General features: G+C 35.9%; 1 protein-coding gene across 1 annotated transcript in view; it reads right to left on the bottom strand.

The window, feature by feature from the left end:
* Septin7 (septin 7) overlaps positions 1-21,290 on the bottom strand; it is a 48,899-nt gene that overhangs the window by 21,452 nt on the left and 6,157 nt on the right. Inside the window, exons 2-4 of the mRNA XM_050131984.1 lie at positions 21,124-21,226; positions 9,401-9,507; positions 487-587 (exon numbers count right to left, since the gene is read on the bottom strand). Coding sequence (XP_049987941.1) covers positions 487-587; positions 9,401-9,507; positions 21,124-21,226 — 311 coding nt within the window. The remainder of the gene's footprint in view (positions 1-486; positions 588-9,400; positions 9,508-21,123; positions 21,227-21,290) is intronic.

Raw genomic sequence — 21,290 nt, 5'->3', positions numbered from 1 at the left:
TTTTGGTTGTTCTAGGTTTGTGTTTCTGTTTATAACACAGGATCTCACTGTGTAGTTCTAGCCTAGAACTAGCTATATGGACTAGGCTAGCCTTGAACTCAAAGATATGCCTGCCTCTGCTACCCAACTCATGTGATTAAAGAAATGTGCCATCCGTACTGGCTTTGTGGGAGCCTAGGCAGTTTGGATGCTCACCTTACTAGACCTGGATGGAGGTGGGTGGTCCTTGGACTTCCCACAGGGCAGGGAACCCTGATTGCTCTTTGGGCTGACGAGGGAGGGGGAGGGAAATGGGAGGCGGTGGTAGGGAGGAGGCAGAAATCTTTAATAAATAAATAAATAGATAGATAGATAAATAAATAGATAGATAAATAACAAAAAAATCAAAGTGGGAAAAAAAAAAAGAAATGTGCCATCATGCCTGGCTAAGTAACTACACTAGTACTTGAAATGACCTGGGAAACAATGGGGACAAACTTTTCTTACCAATTACTATTATCCACTGCATCTCCAAATCCTGGAGTATCAACTATCGTCAACAGCAACTGAACACCACCTTCTTTGATTAAAACTTTGGATTGTTCCACCTGTAAGAGTCATTGGTGTACTTGTTAATTATATATTATGTCAGTTGTTTCCTATAACAAGAGGCAAGGACATTCAAGTTTCTCAAAACCAATTTGGAAGCTGTTTACAAATTAAATCTAACCACCTACAAGTTTTCTGTCTGTCTCTGTGTGTGTGCATATGCAAATGTGCATGGTGTGTGCATATATGTACCCATGTGTGCAGGTGCAGATGTAACTATATGTGCATGGCTGTAGAAGCCCACAGTTGATGTGGGAGTCCTTCATCAATTATTCTTTATCTTAAGCACTGAGGCATGGCCTCTCAATTGAACCCAGAAAACTCTGGCATCACTAGTCTGGCTAATCACTTTGCTCTGGGTTTGTCTCTGCCACACTCACTAGGTCTTGACAACAGTTTTGGATGCAGATCACAACACCAGTCCTCACACTAGGACTGAAAGCACTTTTAACCACTAAGCCATCTTTCCAGCCCCTATATTTTCCTGAAAATGATTGTGGCCATTAGAGTCTAGTTACTTCAAAGAAAAACACATGTAAATAGTATGGCAAACTCATACTTCAAATGTCTTCAGAAGTTTGCCTTAAACAACAGCTTTAGTTCCTGACAGAACCTACAGGTTTTTTTCTGGAAGCCCGTTGTATGTCCAAAGGTATATATTATCTGTCCAAAGCATATGCTGTTGTGATAACTACAAACTATCAACTTTCAGGCATCTAAGAGAAATCAATCACTGTTTCTAGGAGCAGAAATACTTTCCCCAGGGGCTGTAGATGTATTGATAATCTAACTTAAATAAGACAAGATTTGTACTCAAACTTTGAATGTCAAATGTCAAAAATAACATGAACACTATCAGATGTGAGGGGGAAATGTGATCAAGGAAATATGAAAAGCAATTTCAGCAATTGTGTTAAGAAAGTCTGATATACTTCTAAGGACTATGTAAATGAGGATACCTTTCCACTCCCATCTGGCATTTTAACAGACGTTTGCTGGTCAATAAGGAGTCTGTGAAGCTGAGGCTAGGATGTTTGGGCAAGAGTCATTTGAACCATGTTCAAAAATAGCACTTCTGAAGTGACAAAATTGACCTTCAACTCTACCATCCAGTACAGCAATTGCTGTACAGTTATGTGGTTACTTACCTCGTGGAATGTTGATGCGTGCAATCAAGGAATTGAATATTTAGTTTTATTTCATGTGAATAAACTTAAATTGCTCACATGAAGCTGCCAAACTGAACATTTTATGTTTACTGAAATCAAGAGTTTTTTTTGATAAAAGTAGCTTATTATCAGAAGCTACTGAAATTGGGGGAAAGAAAGCCAGTAATTCAGACATGCACGTCTATGAAAGGCATGCTTCCTATCTCTCAGAGAACTCTCAAATCAATATTCTTCAAACTGTTTTGATCTTAGCTTATGTTATCGGTGAAAATTGAGTATCCCAAAAATAAGCATATTTATCTACGGGCAATCTGAATATTTAAAAGTATTAATTAAATATTACTAAGTATGAAGTCTATATAGATTAAAAGCTAAATACCAATAAACAAAGTTTTAACTATTAATCAATGTTAGATTATCAAGAAGTTCACACTTTAATTTTCTTATGGTTCTTTAGTCAAAGGATAAGCTGATCAAATCTCTATCACAAAATATCTTGAATTCATTCCTAGTTCTTTCATAAGAGTTATTCATTAATGAAATATGTTAATTAAAAGAAATTAACAGAGCCTAGAGAAATGGATGGCTCAGCAGTTAAGAGTACTTGTTGCCAAAGAACCAAATTTGGTTACTATCAGTCACATCGAAGCTTGCAACTAACTCCAGTTCCAAGAGACCTGACAACCTCTTCTAAACCTCTGAAGTCACCGTGTACATGGTGTACATACACTTCACATACATATATTAAAATAAATGTACTCCAAACAATTTCTGGCTTTCTTATTAATAAGTCCTATTACTCTTTCAGTAATAGCATATATTAATAACATATCCTAATTCGCTTGTATTTTAAGACTTTTTGTATTAAGATTAGGCACAGAGTCTGTAAGTAAAGTGACAAAGTGATTATTTAGCATTTTCAAGGCCTCAGTACCATTTTCAAAAAAAGTTCAATTTGTTGAAAAATGAAGCTTTTAGGTACTTTGATGAATCTGTTTATAAAGATATTTTCTGTTTCTGGCCTATGAAATTTGGTGTATCAATAAATGATCAAATACAAATAAGTCAGCAACAAATGGAAAAGATTAAAAAAAATCTAATGCCATTCATAGTATCCAATTTTATCATATCATCTGGTTCTGTAAGTATCCTCACGGGATCCATGAAAAACAAACTAATACAAGCCCAGGAATTTCAAAGTTTTCAAAAAATCTGTTCCAAATGGTCACTTTCCCATGCACTCTTCTTAAGCAGGTCACATCAGCACATTCTAAAGCATCTCAAGAGTTGTCTAAGATTAAATGTATAACTTAATGCCAATGGAATGAAGTGATACAAAGAAATGAAGCAAGGGCATTTTCTGCTTCTCTAGAAACTACGTAAAACTAGATCTCATATTGTTTATGTGTGTTGTTGATTTATTGAGGCATGTTTTGATTCTCTTCATCCAACAAATCAAAGATACCACTATTTTAAAATTGTAGTTTTTCAATCTAGGAGCAAGTCAAGCCTTCAATGTTTATTATTCGGTTTTAAAACTTAAAGGACTACAAGTACATTAAACTTTTTAATCTCATGTTCACAAGGTATTTAGTAACATAAATAAATGTGTTATTTAATTAACTGAAAACCATATTGAAGAAAAGGTTAAAAATTTCTGTCAAGGATTTACACCTTTACTCATACTTCCTTAAGAAGTAGCAGCAAGGCCAAAGCTCTGAACAGACAGCCTGATGCATTTACTTGGCTTAAAGACAGGGAATATTCCATTTAATAATACCTCAAATGTTTCTTTAGAAAACATAAAGTGAAAAAGATCTGGGTGTGACAGCATAACATTGTAATGTGAGCACCCAGGCTACAGGAAGTAAACTACAGGCTAGCATAGGGATCCTGGGACTACTCATTTTTAAGTATCTGCTCTTGCCCTTTTCTGCACAGCTATCGTCCCTCTTCACTGTTACGGCCTGTTGCCATCACACCACTTCACCAATTCTGGAAGGCACAGCAGCATCGTGTGATTTCATATTTTCTATGTTTTCCCACTAGAGATCCTTGAGAATGCTGTGCCCTTCATTACTGTACAGACAAACCTAGTATGCAAAGCAGTAAAATGTTCATGCAAACAACTGGCTCAAAAACCAAAATAGGAGTATTATCTACAGGAACATTTAATCATGCTTTATGAAAACTTTTCAAGAAGTCCACAAATCTGAAGAGTTTTATTTAAGAGTACAACTTATTGCTTTCAATTTTTCTCACCTCCAGAAACTGTAGAGCTACTTCACCTGTATCACTATAAAATGACGTCTAAAGTGATATACGAAACTTCACACCAAGTAAACATTCTACAGTATATCAACATAAATTTGCCAATCAATAAATTAAAATTGAAATTAACTAAATCTCAAATAAAAGATAGTTTCCCCACCAAGGAAAGATAGTTCACAATCTTACAGTGACAAAAAGATACCATTTTTAAAAAACAATAAAAATATGAAATAAAATGTAATAACTATATACATATACTATGATATAGTTTGTTAAAATTTGTCAGTATTGGGATCTATATTTGAAATAAGAACAAGAAGAGCACAACTATGTATTCTTCCCTTTTCTTTAATTTTAATAATCTACTGGGGAAAAAACATCAACCAAGAGAAGTAATTAGGCACTACTGCATTCACTCTGTAATGTCCTTAAAAGCACTAAGGAGAAACATTTCCCTCTCTGACCTTCTCCCTGAAATAAACTGAAAGCAGTTTACAACAGTCCAGGAGTATGTAAATACTCAACTTTGTGACTACAACAACTTGAGAATTTAAAAGAAATGCAAATTATTTGGGTTTTGCCTCATCTGATATACACTCACACTGAGAACAATAGTACAGAGAAAGCCAGGACTAGAGTCTGCTCACATCTGGAAATGCTCCATAGAGGTCCTCAAGCAAACACAGGAGATTAAGAATTAATCTCAGAGTTCAAGTGAGACCTTCAATGAGGAACAGAGATCTCAGAATCGGCTCTCTATTAGTTTAAATACTTAGTAATCTTCCAAGACCATAAATGTCAACAAATCTCTCCCTCAAAACACAATTTCCTATAAATATAACATTCAGGAAGGCTACTGGCACTGTGGTATTATTTATTAGGGTTTTACTCTTTGGTCACATCATAGGAGAGGATTTTTCTTCTTTCATTTTCTGACAACTGGAAATGTTCTAAAAATCCTTCAGATCACAAAACCACAGATATCTGTCTTTCAAAACTCCAGAGAGTATGCCTATTTTGGTCTGTATTTAGAAAATGGGATACAATAATAGTAGATCAAACCCTCTACTGAGACAAGTCATTACATCAAGGACAGATCATCTGCTAGACTGCCCGGCTGAGGCTGCAAAGGATGATCACATTCTAACTACATCCAGGCCTCTTGTCTCTGTCTTTACACTTACATATACAACAGGATATTTACATGAATAAAAAACAGAAACCTAAATGTTTATCCAAAACAAAAAGGACATGCTGTGATATATTTCTACAAAAACTGTAACTATCTAGTCTTCAACCTCATCAAAGATCTGAGAAGGAACGTAGTACTACCTAAGCTAAGTAGGAAGTGCAAGCAAGTGATTTCCGAAAAATGCAAGAAATGCAAGGAACAGCTGGCTGCCTGGACAGTCACCCAACGTTTCTCTGTAATGTTGGGGCATCCAACTTTGGTTACAGGCCTAGAATATCTGACAAGACCATTTTTAGAAGCAGGAAAGTTTGAAAGACTGTCCTACCCTGTCTTGGCAATGTTCAACAATTGCTTTTCCTTGTATCCTGCTTGTCTGGACTGGACAGCATGCTGTCAGCAGTCAAGGCAAGGGCAGTTTTCTCCCCATTAGGCCTGTTTTGCCAAGAAGAAAACAAGCTCCAGATGGAGGGTTTTCAGTGCCCACCATTCTCTCAGGAGTAAAGCGGTGCTGCCAGGAACAGTTGAGCCTCATATCAACAGAATTCTAAGTTATTAAAACATTTAAATGCCATAGTCTATAGGTCTTTGAAGCATCTAAGGATTACCTAGCTTTAAGGAATACATCTTTGTGCATCTAGAAAAACTAACATAACGTAAGTATGACAAACATGAGTAACTATTAACTTATAATTCTTAATAACCTATATAGCTTAAAGAATAAAGCTTCATATTATAAAAAGAAGCAGTCTTTAAAAAGATGTACAACATAAGAACAGTGACCTCAAAATTGTGACAATATATAAAAGTATCTTAATCAGAGATAGGAATGTATAATGCAATGACAAAAATATCCTTAATTTGCATCAAAATGCAAAATATCCTAAACAGAAGTAGAAACTTACATACAGTATGACAAAAACTTTACATTTGTATTAATATATAAAAATATTTTAGACAGAAGTAGGAACATTATATTCAATATGACAAATAAAATTTTGAATTTATATCAATATTCAAATTATCTTGGACAGGAATAGAAAAATAATTTTATATTGTATCAATATACAAGAATCCATACCAATGCAAATTATCTAAAACTGATAGCTGCTATTTTAGTTTACAAGTAGATACAATAATCTACCTCATTATCCTATCTATCTATCCCCCATTTTTTTATTCCCACATTGGGTGCCAGGTGAAGTGAAAATTCACAAAAGTCTAGCTTGTAATTTATTAAGGGGTACAACGGAAAAACAGACTCATGAATACAGAACAAGGTATAAGCTGCTACTGATCCAGCTGCTGTTGTCATGACATTTTTCTCAAGGGTGATGCGGACTAACCACAAGGTTTGCCCCTGCTCTGACCACCCAAGAAAGAGCATGCTACCCCCTCCTCAGTTTTATCTGGTCATGCATTCAGAGCAAACCAGACCCATAGGGTTAGTCACCCCAAATGTCACTGGCTAAAAGGGTTGAGCTCCCACAATACTATCCAGTAATGAGAAAGAACAAGTACAACAAGCATGAACAAGTGAGAAAAATAATTCTCGGTGAAAGAAATCAGCTTCAAGAATAAACCTACATGAAGTTCAAGAACATCCAAACTAATCAATCTAGAGAGGTGAGGTGCTTATCTTTGGGGAAGGAATGATTTTCAGAACAAAACTAAATAAAAAGGACAAAGGAAAAAATATCACGTAAGTACTACAGAAAATCAGTGACAGCTATGTCTTATGAATCCTACTTAAAAGATGCTTCTAAAATTTGTAGAATAACAAAATAACCATAACTATAATATCTCAATGAATGTTTTGTCAAATATATTTCTGTCTTAAATCCCCAAATTACATGTTAATATTTTTATCTATTAAAACACCCAGTAACTTTTGCTAGTGTAGTCCTCATTTCTAGGGGTGGGGAGAAAACCATCAGTAAAGTATTTGCCACCGGAGCAAAAGGACCTGAATTTGATTCTCCAAAATCCATGTAAAAAGCCACTCAGGTGCAGCAGTGTGTATTTGCAATGCCAATGCTGAACAGTGGAGACAGGAATACCTACGGGTCACTGGATAGACAACATAGCCAAGCAAACTTCCAGCCAGTGGAAGACATGTCTCGACCACCTTAGACTGCCATTTAGCAAAATAAATCCGAAGTGCTAACTTGTAAAACTGATAGTGCATCGTTATTCATAAAGTAGGAGGAAAAGAAAAGCTAATCCATTTTTTAAAAGAACTGATTAGTCTATTCAACTAATAGTCATTAAGCACCTACAGCATGTGTGTTTGTGTGTGTGTGTATACAAACAGTTCAGATTTGAAACTTGTCTGTTTCATTTATTGCATGATCTCAGGGCAAAGCACAGTCTGTCTCAAAAATCATTACTCATGTAGATTTGGAGTTAGCTATCTACAAGTCAGAACAACAATGAGAACTCAAAAAATTACCTAACCAAGAATAGTTTTTCTAAGTCCATGACAATATCTAGCAGATTATTTTATACCAAATACATCTGAACTTAGACGCTATAAATTTCCAAGTTTTCTGATGTTTAATATTAAGATCTACATTTTGAAGATAAGTTTTTCTTCTTTAAGATTAAAATCTTCAATATTAACCACAAAATAAGCCATGTAGGCTCACATTCTTAGGAGCATTTTTCTGTAGATAATTTAGAAGTTACATTTTATTCCCTCTCTAAGCTAAATGAGAAATATTCTCTTCACAAAAACACTCCTTCATCAAATGCACCAGGCAGTATGGTATGCATGTTTCTGCCCTTCCATCTTGTACAGTGGTATAAATCACTACTTGAAATCAGCTCTAAACCCACGTGCCACAGTTTGCCATATCTTACTTTGTCAGCCCACCAATAAGCTTTGAACCAGAAGTTGGAGCAGTGCTACCAAAGTAAAGTATATGGTGATCGCATAAGCAGATTTAAATTTTTCAGTAGCCACTTTAAATATAGTTGATATAAAAACAATGAAAGAGCAGGATGGTGGTAGTGCACGCCTTTAATCCAAGCAGTGGGAGTAAATGCAAAGGCAGGTGGATCTCTGAGTTAGAGGACAGCCCAGGACTACCCAGAGAAACTGTTTCAAACAAACAAAACAAAATAAAACAACAAGCAAACAGACAAAAACCAATGAGAAGTTAGATTCTTTTTTCTGTATGTTAAGTGTTGAAAATCATGAAGTACATTTTACACTTGTAGAATATCTCAATTTGGAATACACTTATTACAAAAGCTCAGGAGCAACAGGTAGTTACAAGCTATTGTTTTGCAAAGTACAGATTTAAAGTCTAGAGCAGTGGTTCCCAACCTGTGGTTACAACTCCTTTTGGAGTCATGTATCAGCTATCCTGCACTTCAGATATTTACATTAGGATACAGAACAGTAGGAAAATTACAGTTATAAAATAGCAACAAAATAATTTTATGTTTGGGGCTCACAACACGAGAAGCTATATTAAAGGGTCATAGCATTAGGAAGGTTGAGAACTACTGCTCTAGAGTCTAGACCTTGTTTATAAAATGTGTTCCATCAACCAGCAGCATCCACACTACTTGGGATCCAGTTAGAAATGCAGAAGTCCAGTCTGACCTCACACATACAAGACCGGGAACTATATTTAGTAAGATCTCAGCTCATCAGCATGTATCATAAGACTAAGAGGTGAAAATTGGACCATATATAGTTTGGCAGTCTTACATAACTACCACTGCCATTTAGTTATCATATGATATTAACTCACGCCAACAGGGAAAATGTTTTATATATGGCTGTCCAAAAAAAGAACCAGTTAGCACATGGAGCTACAGAGCACTTGAGATGTTTATGATGTAACTGAGAAATTGCATTCTAAATTTTATTTAATTTATTGTTTTGACCTTAGTCATATGTGCGAAGAGTGTATCATAATGGACAACATAACTCCAGAGTTACTCCTATATCACAATGAAATTTCTAGGAGGGTTAACAGATCACTTATGACAGGTTCTAGTCAGGATAATACCTCTGATCATATATATATGTTTTTGTTTTAGTTTAATCAAGTCGTGTTTAACACTTTCCACTAAAAGTCAAATACGAATCTACTTCTAGACACCAAATAAAATGAATGTGTTGTGTGCTAACATGACTGTTACTAATTAACAACAATAACATACATACCTGTACAGTCTTTTTTATTCTATGAGAAGGCCCTGGATACTCTGGAGAATATAAATCTGTGAGGAACAATGAGTTGATTAATGTTGACTTTCCTAGTCCAGATTCACCTAAAAGAAAAAGAAGAAAAACCTGTCAAACTCAGCCAAATTATACAACAAATACAATAATGCTAGTGTTTCACTAGTTAGTGACATTCAAATATACTATAAAAACTCCACATTAGGGCTGGAAAGATGGTTCAACCATTAAAGAATAAACTCACCATCAAAAATATCAAGACTTTATGTAAGAAAAAAACTTTTTTTTCCTCTTTATTCATTATTCTCTTATACATCTACTCCTCCCAGTTCTGCGCACCACCTCTCCTGTCCAGATCCACTGCTCTTACATTTATTTGCCTTCAGAAAAGAGCAGGCCTCAGAAAAATTAATGTTTGTCCTCAGTTTCACACTAAGCCTGGGCTAGGGTAATCTCCCTAATGGGACCTGGAATCACCTAGAAGACAAACTTCCAGTATACTTAGATTAGGTTAGCCTCTGGGCATGTCTGTGAAGGATTATTTGATTTGAATAACAGATGTAAAGAACCTTAAAGGAATATAAAAGCAAGCTAGGTGAGAGGAAGCAATCAACTTTCTCTGTTTCCTGCCTGGCTGCAGTGACCAGCTGCCTGAAGCTTCTCACACCAGGCCTTCCCTGCTCCAATGGACTGTGACCCCAAATAAACACTTCTTATTGTTGATCTGTCAGGTTTGTTTTTTCCTTGCTTTTTCAAGGCAGGGTTTCTCTGTAGCTTTGGAGCCTGTCCTGGATAGAACTTGTAGACGAGGCTGGTCTCAAAGATCCGCTTGCCTCTGCCTACTAAGTGCTGGGATTAAAGGCGTGCACCACCACTGCCTGACTCTGTCAGGGAATATACCACAGCCACAGGAAGAGACATTGACCAAATAAATTCCACATTGTCAAAGGGTTTTAAAATGTTTAATAATTTACACCCATCTTTTTAAAAAAGTAACAAATAGTATTATAACTGATACTTTAACAAAAATGTGTTTTAGTGACCGAAGAGAGTCACATTAAGGAAAAAAAAATAGTTTACATATCACTGCTTCGTGAAAAAGTAAAAGTACTAATCTTTAGTATAGACAATAGTGAATGACTAAAGACATTAAAAAATGGAAATCTGGGACTAGAAAGATACCTTAGTAGTGGTTAAAGCACATACTGCTCTTGCAAAGGAACCAAATAGGTACCCTATACCCATGTCAGGTAGCCTACAACTGTCTATAACTCCAGTTCAAGGGGATCCAATGCCTCTAGCCTCAAGGGTACTTGCACATCCATGCACATGCCCAACAAAGAAGAGAAAAGGCTAGGGCATGATTTCTCCTGTGGTATCTTTAATTTTTTATGCTTAGTTTATAGTACCAACCATACCAGTTTTTCCAAAACATACATAGCTTTAAGGTACACATTATACAAGGTTAAATATGTTATAAAATATAATGATGGTTGATGTAACAGTTCATGTATTTATCTTTATTAATTAATGCACAATAACAGGCATGCTTTGAAATAAGAACATTTAAATATTCAGGCTGGGTTCTGTTTATAATAGCTCACAAAAGAGGTAAGATTCTTAGAGCTATAAAAAATCCAGAAAACAAATAGAATGGTACAAGTTCTTCATTGATATTTACATTTGAATTTTCTAGACTCAAATGGATAAAGTACTGTAAAATTGCATGGGAGCTATAAAGAGTTACTTTAGAACTAAGAACACAAACAGGCTGGAAAGACACTCCATGCAAAAGAGGTAGAGTAGTCATGCTAGTATCACACAAAATACACAAGTCAAAACTGTTAGTACAGTCAAAAAAAACCTTGTATGTTTAAAAAGTATCAATTCACAAACACTTATAAATATGCAGATACCAAACAGCAAAATTTCAAAGCATGTAAACTGTTAAAGGTGAATAGTTCTATAATTATAGCTGGACACTTAAGTCATAAACAAAACTGTAAGAAGGAACCAAACTGAAGTCATTTTGGATAGAACTTCCATTTTAAATAAGGGTCAAATAAAGTTTAAGTTCCCAAGACCTCCCAGACCTCCCTAGATAACTGACATCTTGGCTGACAAGGTGAGACATGAATTGTGGGCAAGACATTTAAGTAAACCAACCAATGAGAACAAGGTAAGTAAACCATATAGGGAAATGTTCACAGGACAGTCCCTAATCCCTGAATCCTGATTGGTAGAAAATGTGTAACTTGGCACAGAAGTTTGTGGTTTTCAGGTTTAAAAACTCTAACATTCTGGCTTTGGGTCACAGTTCAGCTCCTGAGTCTATTCTGCAGCCCTGATCAATCAGTAGCAACTTGATTACAGTAAGTTTTTGTCATCTGCATTGACTTGGTGTGTGAGTTGTGTTGGCTCCAAACAGATCCCATAACAAACAACTAGATGGGCAATAAAATAAGGAAACAATAAGATCTGCGCTATATTGTAACCAAAGTAGACCTAACAATATAAACAAGACACTGAACCCAGGTGACTAATAGGCATTTTGCTCATGTGTAAAGTAAACATTTTCTAGGAATGACTAAAAGTCTTCATATGCCTTTAAAAATAATAAAGTAAGTTCTTTTGGTGCCTCCTAGATGTCTGGCTGTGTGGAGATGAAGCCACCTGCTGTGAGAAACTGTAACTTCTGAGGAGCACATGGCCACACAAGTGGCTGCTGATGCTCTGCGTGAAGAGTGGAAGGATTGTGTTGGTCTGAGTCAGTGGTGGGTACAAGAAACAAGGTTTATTCATGAACCAAGTGTGCTGATCCATGGCAGAGTGCTCCTGCAGTTGAGTAAGGGACAATCTCGTTATAGGTCATGAAGAACTGGAGAGAGGAAACACAAGTCTGTTTGCGGATTTTAATCTAAGTATTTTCAACTTGGTTATTTAAAAAAAAAAAAAAAGATATAGCTGGCCTAACAGATACTTCTGTGCGTCATTCGTTGAGAACTAAATAAAAGCTGGCAGAATCCAAAAGCTTTTCAATCTCTCTGTTCCCATACACTAATAAAAACTATACAGAAAATAAATCAAAGGGAGTATGGAGAAGAAACCCATTGACAATAGCCACCTAAAAATACGAGTAATAACCCAAGCAGTGGCAGCATACACCTTTAATCCCAGTACTCAGGCACTAAGCAGGAAGAGGCAGGCAGATCTTAGAGTCTGAGGCCAGCCTGGTCTACACAGTGAGTTATCAAATAAGAGAAATGGAAGACAACACAAATAAAAAAAGAAGACTATGTTTACAAACTGAAACAAAAATCAACATTGATAAATATCCATATTATTCAAAAGATAAGAATTCCAACAACATTTTTGACCGATGCAAAAAAATGTTCAAATTCCCAGGGAACCACAAAAACACTCTTGAATATCAAGGCTGAGACATAGTCCAGCTTAAGTGCCCTGTTGCTTTTACAGAGGACCCAGTACCCCTATGATGATTCATAGCCATTCATAACTCCAATTTGTCCAATGGATCTAAAACCTTCTTCTAGCCTGTATGGACACCAGGCACAGACATGGTACATATACACATACACACACAAATCTAAAGAGAAAAAGATTCTGAGTATGAAAGAGTAATAAAGTAAGGCATTAGACTCCCAATTTCAAAATATATTACAGAGCTATTGTAATGAGAACAGCAATTGTACTGATATAAAACAGACTAAATAACTAGAAGAGAAAGCTCAGAAACATGCTTCTGGTTTTCAAGACTGAGCATGAATGGGAAACACTCACACAATGGAGAAGCCAACAGCTTTCTTCCATGAACAGTGTTAATAATACTGAATATTCAAAAGCAAAATTTTAAGATTACAAAAATCAACTCAAATGAATTAAACATTTAAACATAAGACCTGAAACTGTATAATCCTAATGAAGAACCATAGGAAAAAGCTCAATGAAATAAATCTCAGCAATTACTGGCTTCTCAGGTTAGGGTGACCCCAGAAAGCATGGACAATCAACAGGGGATGGAGGAGAGGGATAAAAAGGACTACAGAATTACAGCAAACTAAAATCTTTCTACATAGCATAGTGCATGTTCAGGGGTTTGGTGGGGCTCAAAATAGGACAAAATATCTGGAAACAATGTATAATGGGTTACTGTGCAGAATAGGTGCAGGACTCTTACCACTCAACAACAAACTAATTTAAAATAGACCAAGAGACAACAGACATTTATTTCTCAAAGAACATACAAGCCAGGCAGACACTTGTACTCACAGCAACGGGGAAGCACAAGCAAGATAAATTTAAGTTCAAGGCCAGCTTGAACTACAGAGTTCTAGGCTACCCTCGGTTACATAGTGGAGCCCTATCTTAAAGCAAGAGACTTACAAAAGGCCACACATATGAAAAGTGCTTGGTGTGATTGCTAACCTTAGTTTTCAATTTGTCCTGGATTTGGATTCAATGAAGAAATAAAGCACGCACTCACATACAAATGACCTTCTTGATCAGGTTATTTAAAGTTGGAAGACACACTCTAATTGTGGATGGTCCTTTCCTGTGGCAGCCAAGAGAAAATGCTTTGTTTGAGGCCTCAGTATCTTCATATTATATTGGTGAGTTTGTTTATCCTGTTGGAAAGATCATCTACCCTACTGCTGCTCCAGCTGTTGCTACTTCTACATTTCATTACTGATAACAGAACTCAACTTCTTTGGGGCTTTCAACATAGCCTGAAGAGTAACTAGTAGTTTTCCAGTAATCCTCCAGACCTTCAGCATTTCAGTCTCATAAACAGAGCAGGTGACTGGCTTAGAGAGCTACTGGTGGAGAACCCTGATCAACACATTCAGTCTCACTAACCAGCAGGGAATCACAAATTAAAAGCACATCAGACCATACCTGCTGCAACGCATTTAACTGAAAAGCATAAGAAATAACAAGTGCTGGCCAGGAATTGGAAGAAGGAAACTCTTCTGCACTGCTAGGAGTATAAACTGGTATTGGCATTATAGAAGACAGTTTGAAATAAAAAAAAATAATAACAGTTAAAAATAAGGAATTGGAGAAATGGCTCAGTGAATAAACTAACTGCCAAGCAATCTTGAAGATTCAAGCTGAGATAAGCAACAGACCTAATAGAAAGGCTAGATGTAAGCTCTGGTGAATCAGAGTCCCTGAGACAGAGAAAGATCCTTGGAGCAAGTTCAAGACCTTCAGGTTCAGCATGAGAATCTGTCCAGTAAATAAAGTGGACAGTGATTGAAGACAGACAATGGTTGTCAACTTCTGGCCTCACATGCACACACATGTGAGCACAAAATCACACATACAAGAACACCATCACACACAAATATAGATGCACAAAGGAAAATTAAAATGACTACATACCCAGCAACCCAACTAATAGTTATACAACCAAACAAATGAACCCTGTGCATTAGAACAGGTACCTGTACTCTCATGGTTATTGCAGCATTATTCACAACAGCCAATCAGTGGATATTTAAAAAAACTGAAGCACAAAAATGGAACCATGTTTAGCCTTAAAAGAGAAGTAAATCTTGTCATTTGTGACAACATGTACACACCTGAAGGACATGTGCATTCTGTTTTAATACTCTTAAAACTGCAAATGTCTAGGCAAATACATAGAACTGGATATTACAATGTATGAGGCAGATCAGAAACATGGAGCATAAACTTAAAAGGGAAAACATTAATAAAACAACAAAATTTTTAGTTTACTTTTTCGCTGTTTTGTTTTTGCTTTGTTTTTTGTTTTTTGAAGCAGAGTTTCTCTGTTGAATCCTGTCCTAGAACTTACTGTAGAGGCCAAAAAATGTGAGCCTTGATCAAAAGTCAGAGAGTTAGAACTTAACCTCTACTCCTTCTTCAAGGTTATTGGGTATTTCTACCTGACACAAAGGTACAACCTACATTTAGGTGCCGTTCTGCTCTCTCAAGGTTATTGTCTCCAGGTGTGGCTAATACTCAGCCCTTCTATTTCAGTAATAGAAAAGTAGATGTGTTTCTCCCGCAAACAAAAGTCTAAGGATCCTCCTAAGCTCTAGCGCCCTTAAGGAGATAACAATGTTTTGGCCTAGAGTGTGAGCTTTACTTGTCTTGTTCTAGTAACAAAATGTTTACCTAAGAATTCAGCCCATAACCTTCAATTAGTGTGTTCATTTCCTTCTATCATGTTAATGCAATTTTATATTTTACACCTACCTTTTGGAGTCAGGGGTATTTTAAGCAACTGGAAATTAAACACGGACAATTTCAGTATTCACTGGAACTCCCTTCCAGTACTATCTTATGTTTTCTGTTTTATTATTTTCATTCGTGTCTTCATACTCTTTACTAACTCTTCTAATCTCTATGTCCCTACCCTGGTAAGTGGTATTTTTGTCAAAGCTGGTCTCCAACTCATTCTGTAAATCAGGCTTAACCCTGAACTTAGACATCCACCTGTCTCTGCCTACCAAATGCTGGGATCAAAGGCATATACCACTAGGCCCAGCAACTTTTTTTTCCTTGTTCCTAATTAATATAACATATGATATTTTTGTTCAAAATAATAGCAACAATGTAATCAATTCTATGTTTATATATACACCTTATGTTCATATGTATATGTGTACATATGCTTATACACCGGTAAACAGATTATTGGAACAGAACAGAGAACTCAGAAATATTAAGAAATTCAAGGTCAGTCAATCTTATACAAAGGAATAAAAGCATGCTTTAGAGTAAAAAAGCCATTCTGAAACGACTGCATGTGTCATCCTTGACTATTCATACATAATTCACTAAAAAGTGAATCTCCACACATTTCATAAAAAAAAAAAAAAAAAAACATTAACCCCAAATAGACAATAGCCCTATTTTAAAATGCAAAACTACAAACCTCATGGTAGATAATACAATGTAAGAGTAAACCTAGATGACCTTGACATAGCAATGACTTCTTAGAACACTAAAGGTAGAGCTCATGAAAAGAATCACTGATAAACTAGACTGTATTCAAATCTAACACTTCAGCTCTGTGAAAAGCAATATAAAAAAGAATGAAAAAGCAAAACATATACACACAAACATGCGCGCACACATACACACACACAAAAAAACCATGTATATACATACTTACCTGATAAAACACTATTATCCAAAAAATATATTAGGACATTTTAAAACTGAATGGGGGAAAAGTGATTTAAAATGGACTAAATACTTTATTAGATACAAATAAGACATACAAGTGGCAAATAAAGTATATGATAAAGCAGACTTTCATATTAAGGAAATACAAATGAAAACAATAAGATACAGCTCTACACATTCAGTTTCTGATCACCGTTCAAGCAGAGGATTCTGATTTGTTTATCTACCTCTAAATAAATAACCATCTATTTCTCAATTCTGAGCTAGTGTGGGATTTCTTTTAAGCGTCCTTCTTCAGTTCTGGATCTTAAAATTAAGTCATGAAAATGTACTAATAAAAACAGACTTAAGCCAGGCATGATGGTGCATGCCTATAGTATTTGAGGCCAGCCTGGTCTATAAAGCAAGTTCCAACAGCAAGGGCTGCTACACAGAAAAATCCTATCTCAAAAAAAAAAACACAGGCTTAAGACTGACATGTAATTCATACTTTATCTAGTATGTGCTTTATACAGGATATGTTTTTAGGACTTCTTTTTTTCACCAGATATGAGATTTATTACTAAATATGATTTAGTGAGGTGTAGAACTCAGTTTAGTGAAAGCCCTCATGTCCAGTCACTTGTCTAGGGAATCACAAGTAGAGATATATTTGACCCCACTTTCATCGAGAATGAGACACATCTCTATAAACACTGACCTGCACTGCTTTATTATGTGACAAACCTAGCATTGATTCTTGATGGTGGTGGTATTCTGCTTATGTTCTTTTTATTTGAGGCAGTGTCTCACTGTGTAGTCTGGGCTGGTTTCAAACTTAGAAAACTTCTTGTCTCTGTATTCCAAGTATATCATCACACTCAGCCTGATAATGGTTTTTAATTAATTTTTAAACAAAGATTTGCAAAATAGAATTCTCCAGCTATACTGGTTTCAGTGTATTCAACTGAGCATTAATATATACTCCTTTTTCTTATTTGAGCCTCTTCATGGATTGTAGGGGAAGCCCAGCCAATCACCTTGCTTGAAGGGTAGGGTCCCCTGAGGTTATTTTTTACTTATAAAGATTGCTGTTTTGCTCCCGGCGTTCCCTTCTGTTTTCCTGTTCTCCACTTGAACCTCGGTTTTGTAAGTCCTTCCCTTTTTAAAGCTGAATATTTTATTATAATTTCTGTCTGCCTTTCATTTACGCTGTTACAATGGATATTAATTACAGAAAAAACTGGATTTGCAACTATGAGCAAGTAAGCTAATCTAATGCCTTAATTTCATATCTGAAATGAGTTGCAATGGTTACTATAGGATAATGACTTAATATACATAATAAACAAATGCCTGAAACATAAATGATGAAAATGCAGTATGACTGTTAACCGTAGATGTCAATTTGATTGGATCTGAAATCAAAAAAGATATGGCTCTGGACATATAAGTGAGAAACCTTATGAAAAAGAAAAACAAAAACTGTATTCCAGCTGGGCACAGGTGCACTACTTCTAACCCAAGGATTCAGCAGGCTTCAGTAGGAGAATGAGCTCAAGACCAGACTCTGTTACTGTCCTGTTTTGTTCTTTTTTTGTCAACTTGTCACAAGTTAAAATCATTGGGGAAGAGAAAGGAATTTTAATTTGGAAAAGGTCTCCATCAGACTGTCCTATAGGCAAGTCTGTGGAGCAGTTTCTTCATTAATAATTGATATAGGACACAGCCTACTGTGGGTGATACCAACCCGAGCATATGAACTTGGATTGTAGAAAAAAGCAATCTAAACAAGTCACAAGAAGCAATCTAGTAAGTAGTAATCCTTCCTGGCCTCTACTTCAGCTCCTGACCTGACTTCCTTTCATGATGGGCTATAAACTGTAAGCAAAAATAAAAATAAACCCTTTGCTTCCCAAGTTTGGTTTTTGTTTTTTGACCACGATGTTTATAGAAAGCAATAGAGAACAAACTAGAAAAGCTACAGATTGAGTCCATGACCAGATACTTGAGACCCTATAAAAAAAAAGGGAATTTCATTAAAGGATTCATCGGAAAAGCTCATAAATAAGATGCATCAAGAGAATGCATATTTCCTCTAAAAAACAAAAATCAGTATCCGATGACTTTAGCCTCCTCACACCCAACAACCTACCTACCCCAAATTAGAAAAATAACACAAATTTTATATCAACCATACAGCCCTCACCATCAGATTTTGTACTGTTTAGTTTTTTTGTTTTATTCACTTTAGGGGGAGGTCATCTGAGAGGAGAAAACCTCAATTGAGAAAAGGCTGCCATCAAGTCTGTGGGGCACTTTCTTGGTTAACAGATGGTATGAAAGTGCCCAACCCATTGTGGGCAGTGCCACCTCTGGATGGGTGTTTATTTTAATAAACAAAAGCAAGCTGAGTGTATTAAAACACCATGACCAAGGTAACTTAAGGAGGAGTTTATTTAAGCTCTGGTTAAAGAATGTTAGAGTCTATGATAAAAGGGAAATCATGGCAGCAGGCACAGCTGGACAGTAAGCTGAGAGCCCACAATTTGAACCATAGATACGAAGCAGAGAAGCAACTGGGAGCAGGTGAGACCTTAAGCTCTCAAAGCCTGCCTCCAGTGACATAGTTCCTCAGGGAGCTACACTTCCTAAATTTCCCCCAAACCGTACCATAAAGTGGAGATCAAACGCCTGAGACTATAAGGGACATCTCATTCAAATGACCACAGATATTATTCTACTAAACACACATTCAAATGCTATTCATTAAACTAAAATTCTAATATAAAACCTTTTTAAAATTAGTGACGAATCAAACAAAAGATGTAGTGTTTCTTCATATTAATTATCAAGTTGCCAACCTACAGAAGAAAAGGTAGTAGACTCAATCCATCTGTCTAGTCTTACCTCTGCTCCAGAGCTGTATGTATAATACTTCTACCCAACCAGAATCAATCAAGTTAACTAAACTGTATTAGTTATTTTGATCTTGCTGAAATAAAACACAACGACTAAGGCAACTTTCAGAAGGAAAGGCTTTCAGTTCCAGAGGCCTACGAATCCATCATGGCAGGGAGGCATGACAGCTGCAGCAGGAAACTGAGCTCACATCCTTAACCACAAGCTTCACAGCATACAGAGAAAATTGGGAATATCGTGAAGCTCTAAACTCTCAAAGTCTGCCCTCAGCAACTTCCTCCTCCAGTAAGACCACACCTCCTAAACCTTCCCAAACAGTACTATATTACCAACCTGGAACCAAATATTCAGATATATAAGCCTATATAAGACATTTTCACTCAAACCACTACACCAACATTGAGTAAAAAACTGTTATGCTCAAAAAACAAGTGCTACATGAACTGTTATAATGAATCCAACTTCCAAAATAAAAAAAAAATTAACCAATAGGAAAAACATTGTGGTAATCAACACAGAAAAAACACTGTTCCCCTCAGTAAAGAGTGCTTCACAGTCAATTTAGTAACTTAATAGCAAATTAAAAACTGTTGTAAAACATGATTAGCAAAACAATATACACTGTGTAAGTTGAATATGGACTCAATTTTGTCAAAAATAGTTCATTCACTATACTGTTTTCACCTTCTTAAAACAAGTAATAGTAAAATATAGTAAAATTTATTTACACTCCTGATTCTACTAAAGTCTAAAGTCAGCCTATGTAACCAATGAAAATCATCACTTAAGAATAAGACTGTCATTGAGATTAGTAATCTTACCCAGGTCATAAAAGTACAGGCTGTTTCTTTATACACAATAATGCCATTAACCAACCTATATGCAAAATAACCCTTAACAATATCTCCAAATGGATTATGGAGCAGAGCAAAGTATTCACAGATGAATTAGAAAACAAGGAGAGGACTAGAGATAAGGTTCAGCAGTGAAGAGCACTGGCTGCTCTTCCAGAGGTCCTGAGTTTAATTCCCAGCACCCACATGGTGGCTCAAAATCATCTATAATAAGATCTGATGCCCTCTTTTGGTATGAAGGCATACATGTAGAGCACTCATACATAAAATATAAATAAATTAAAATAAACAAAGAAAACAAGGAGAATCACATTTCCCTGAAACATGCATACACTAGTGCAATTTTAAAGGCAATCATTTGAATTATTACCTTTTATCCTACCTTTCTTTGCAAAACTTAAAGCAAGTACTCATTTAACTTAAATGCTCATGTGACACAACTTCACTGAAGGTGGTTAGCCAGAGAGCAAACATATACTGCAATAATAAGTAGCTATTTGATGCCTTCCTTTCTTAGCATTATCACTTGGTTGTTCTAATCCATCACAACTGCCCATCATTTCTCAATTTTCAGTTTCTACCAAAGGTGTTGGGGGAAAAGGAAGGAGAAAGAGGAGATACAAATTCTATTATGCAACTAAGTTTTTAAACATTTCTACATAAGATAAAATACGACATACATTCACTAGAGTTATTTGAGATATTATTTCTTAAATTCATCCAAAGTAGATAAAGACCAAAACTCAGATTAGTAAGAAATTATCTCACCTACTACCATAAGTGTGAATTCAAATCCTCTTTTCACAGATTTTCTGTACACTTGATTTGGGAGGTTGGCAAATCCCACATAGCCCTCAAGGTTCTTCGGTTGCTGAGGAAGGTAAAAAGAACCATGTACCAATAAACATTTCAAATTCCCCCATTCTTTTCTAAAA

The sequence above is a fragment of the Alexandromys fortis genome, unplaced genomic scaffold (genome assembly GCF_014885135.2).
Source record: "Alexandromys fortis isolate MF-2015 unplaced genomic scaffold, M_Fortis_MF-2015_v1.1 scaffold_389, whole genome shotgun sequence".
In the NCBI taxonomy this organism is placed as follows: Eukaryota; Metazoa; Chordata; class Mammalia; order Rodentia; family Cricetidae; genus Alexandromys; species Alexandromys fortis.
This window is presented reverse-complemented; position numbering and strand designations above follow the sequence as displayed.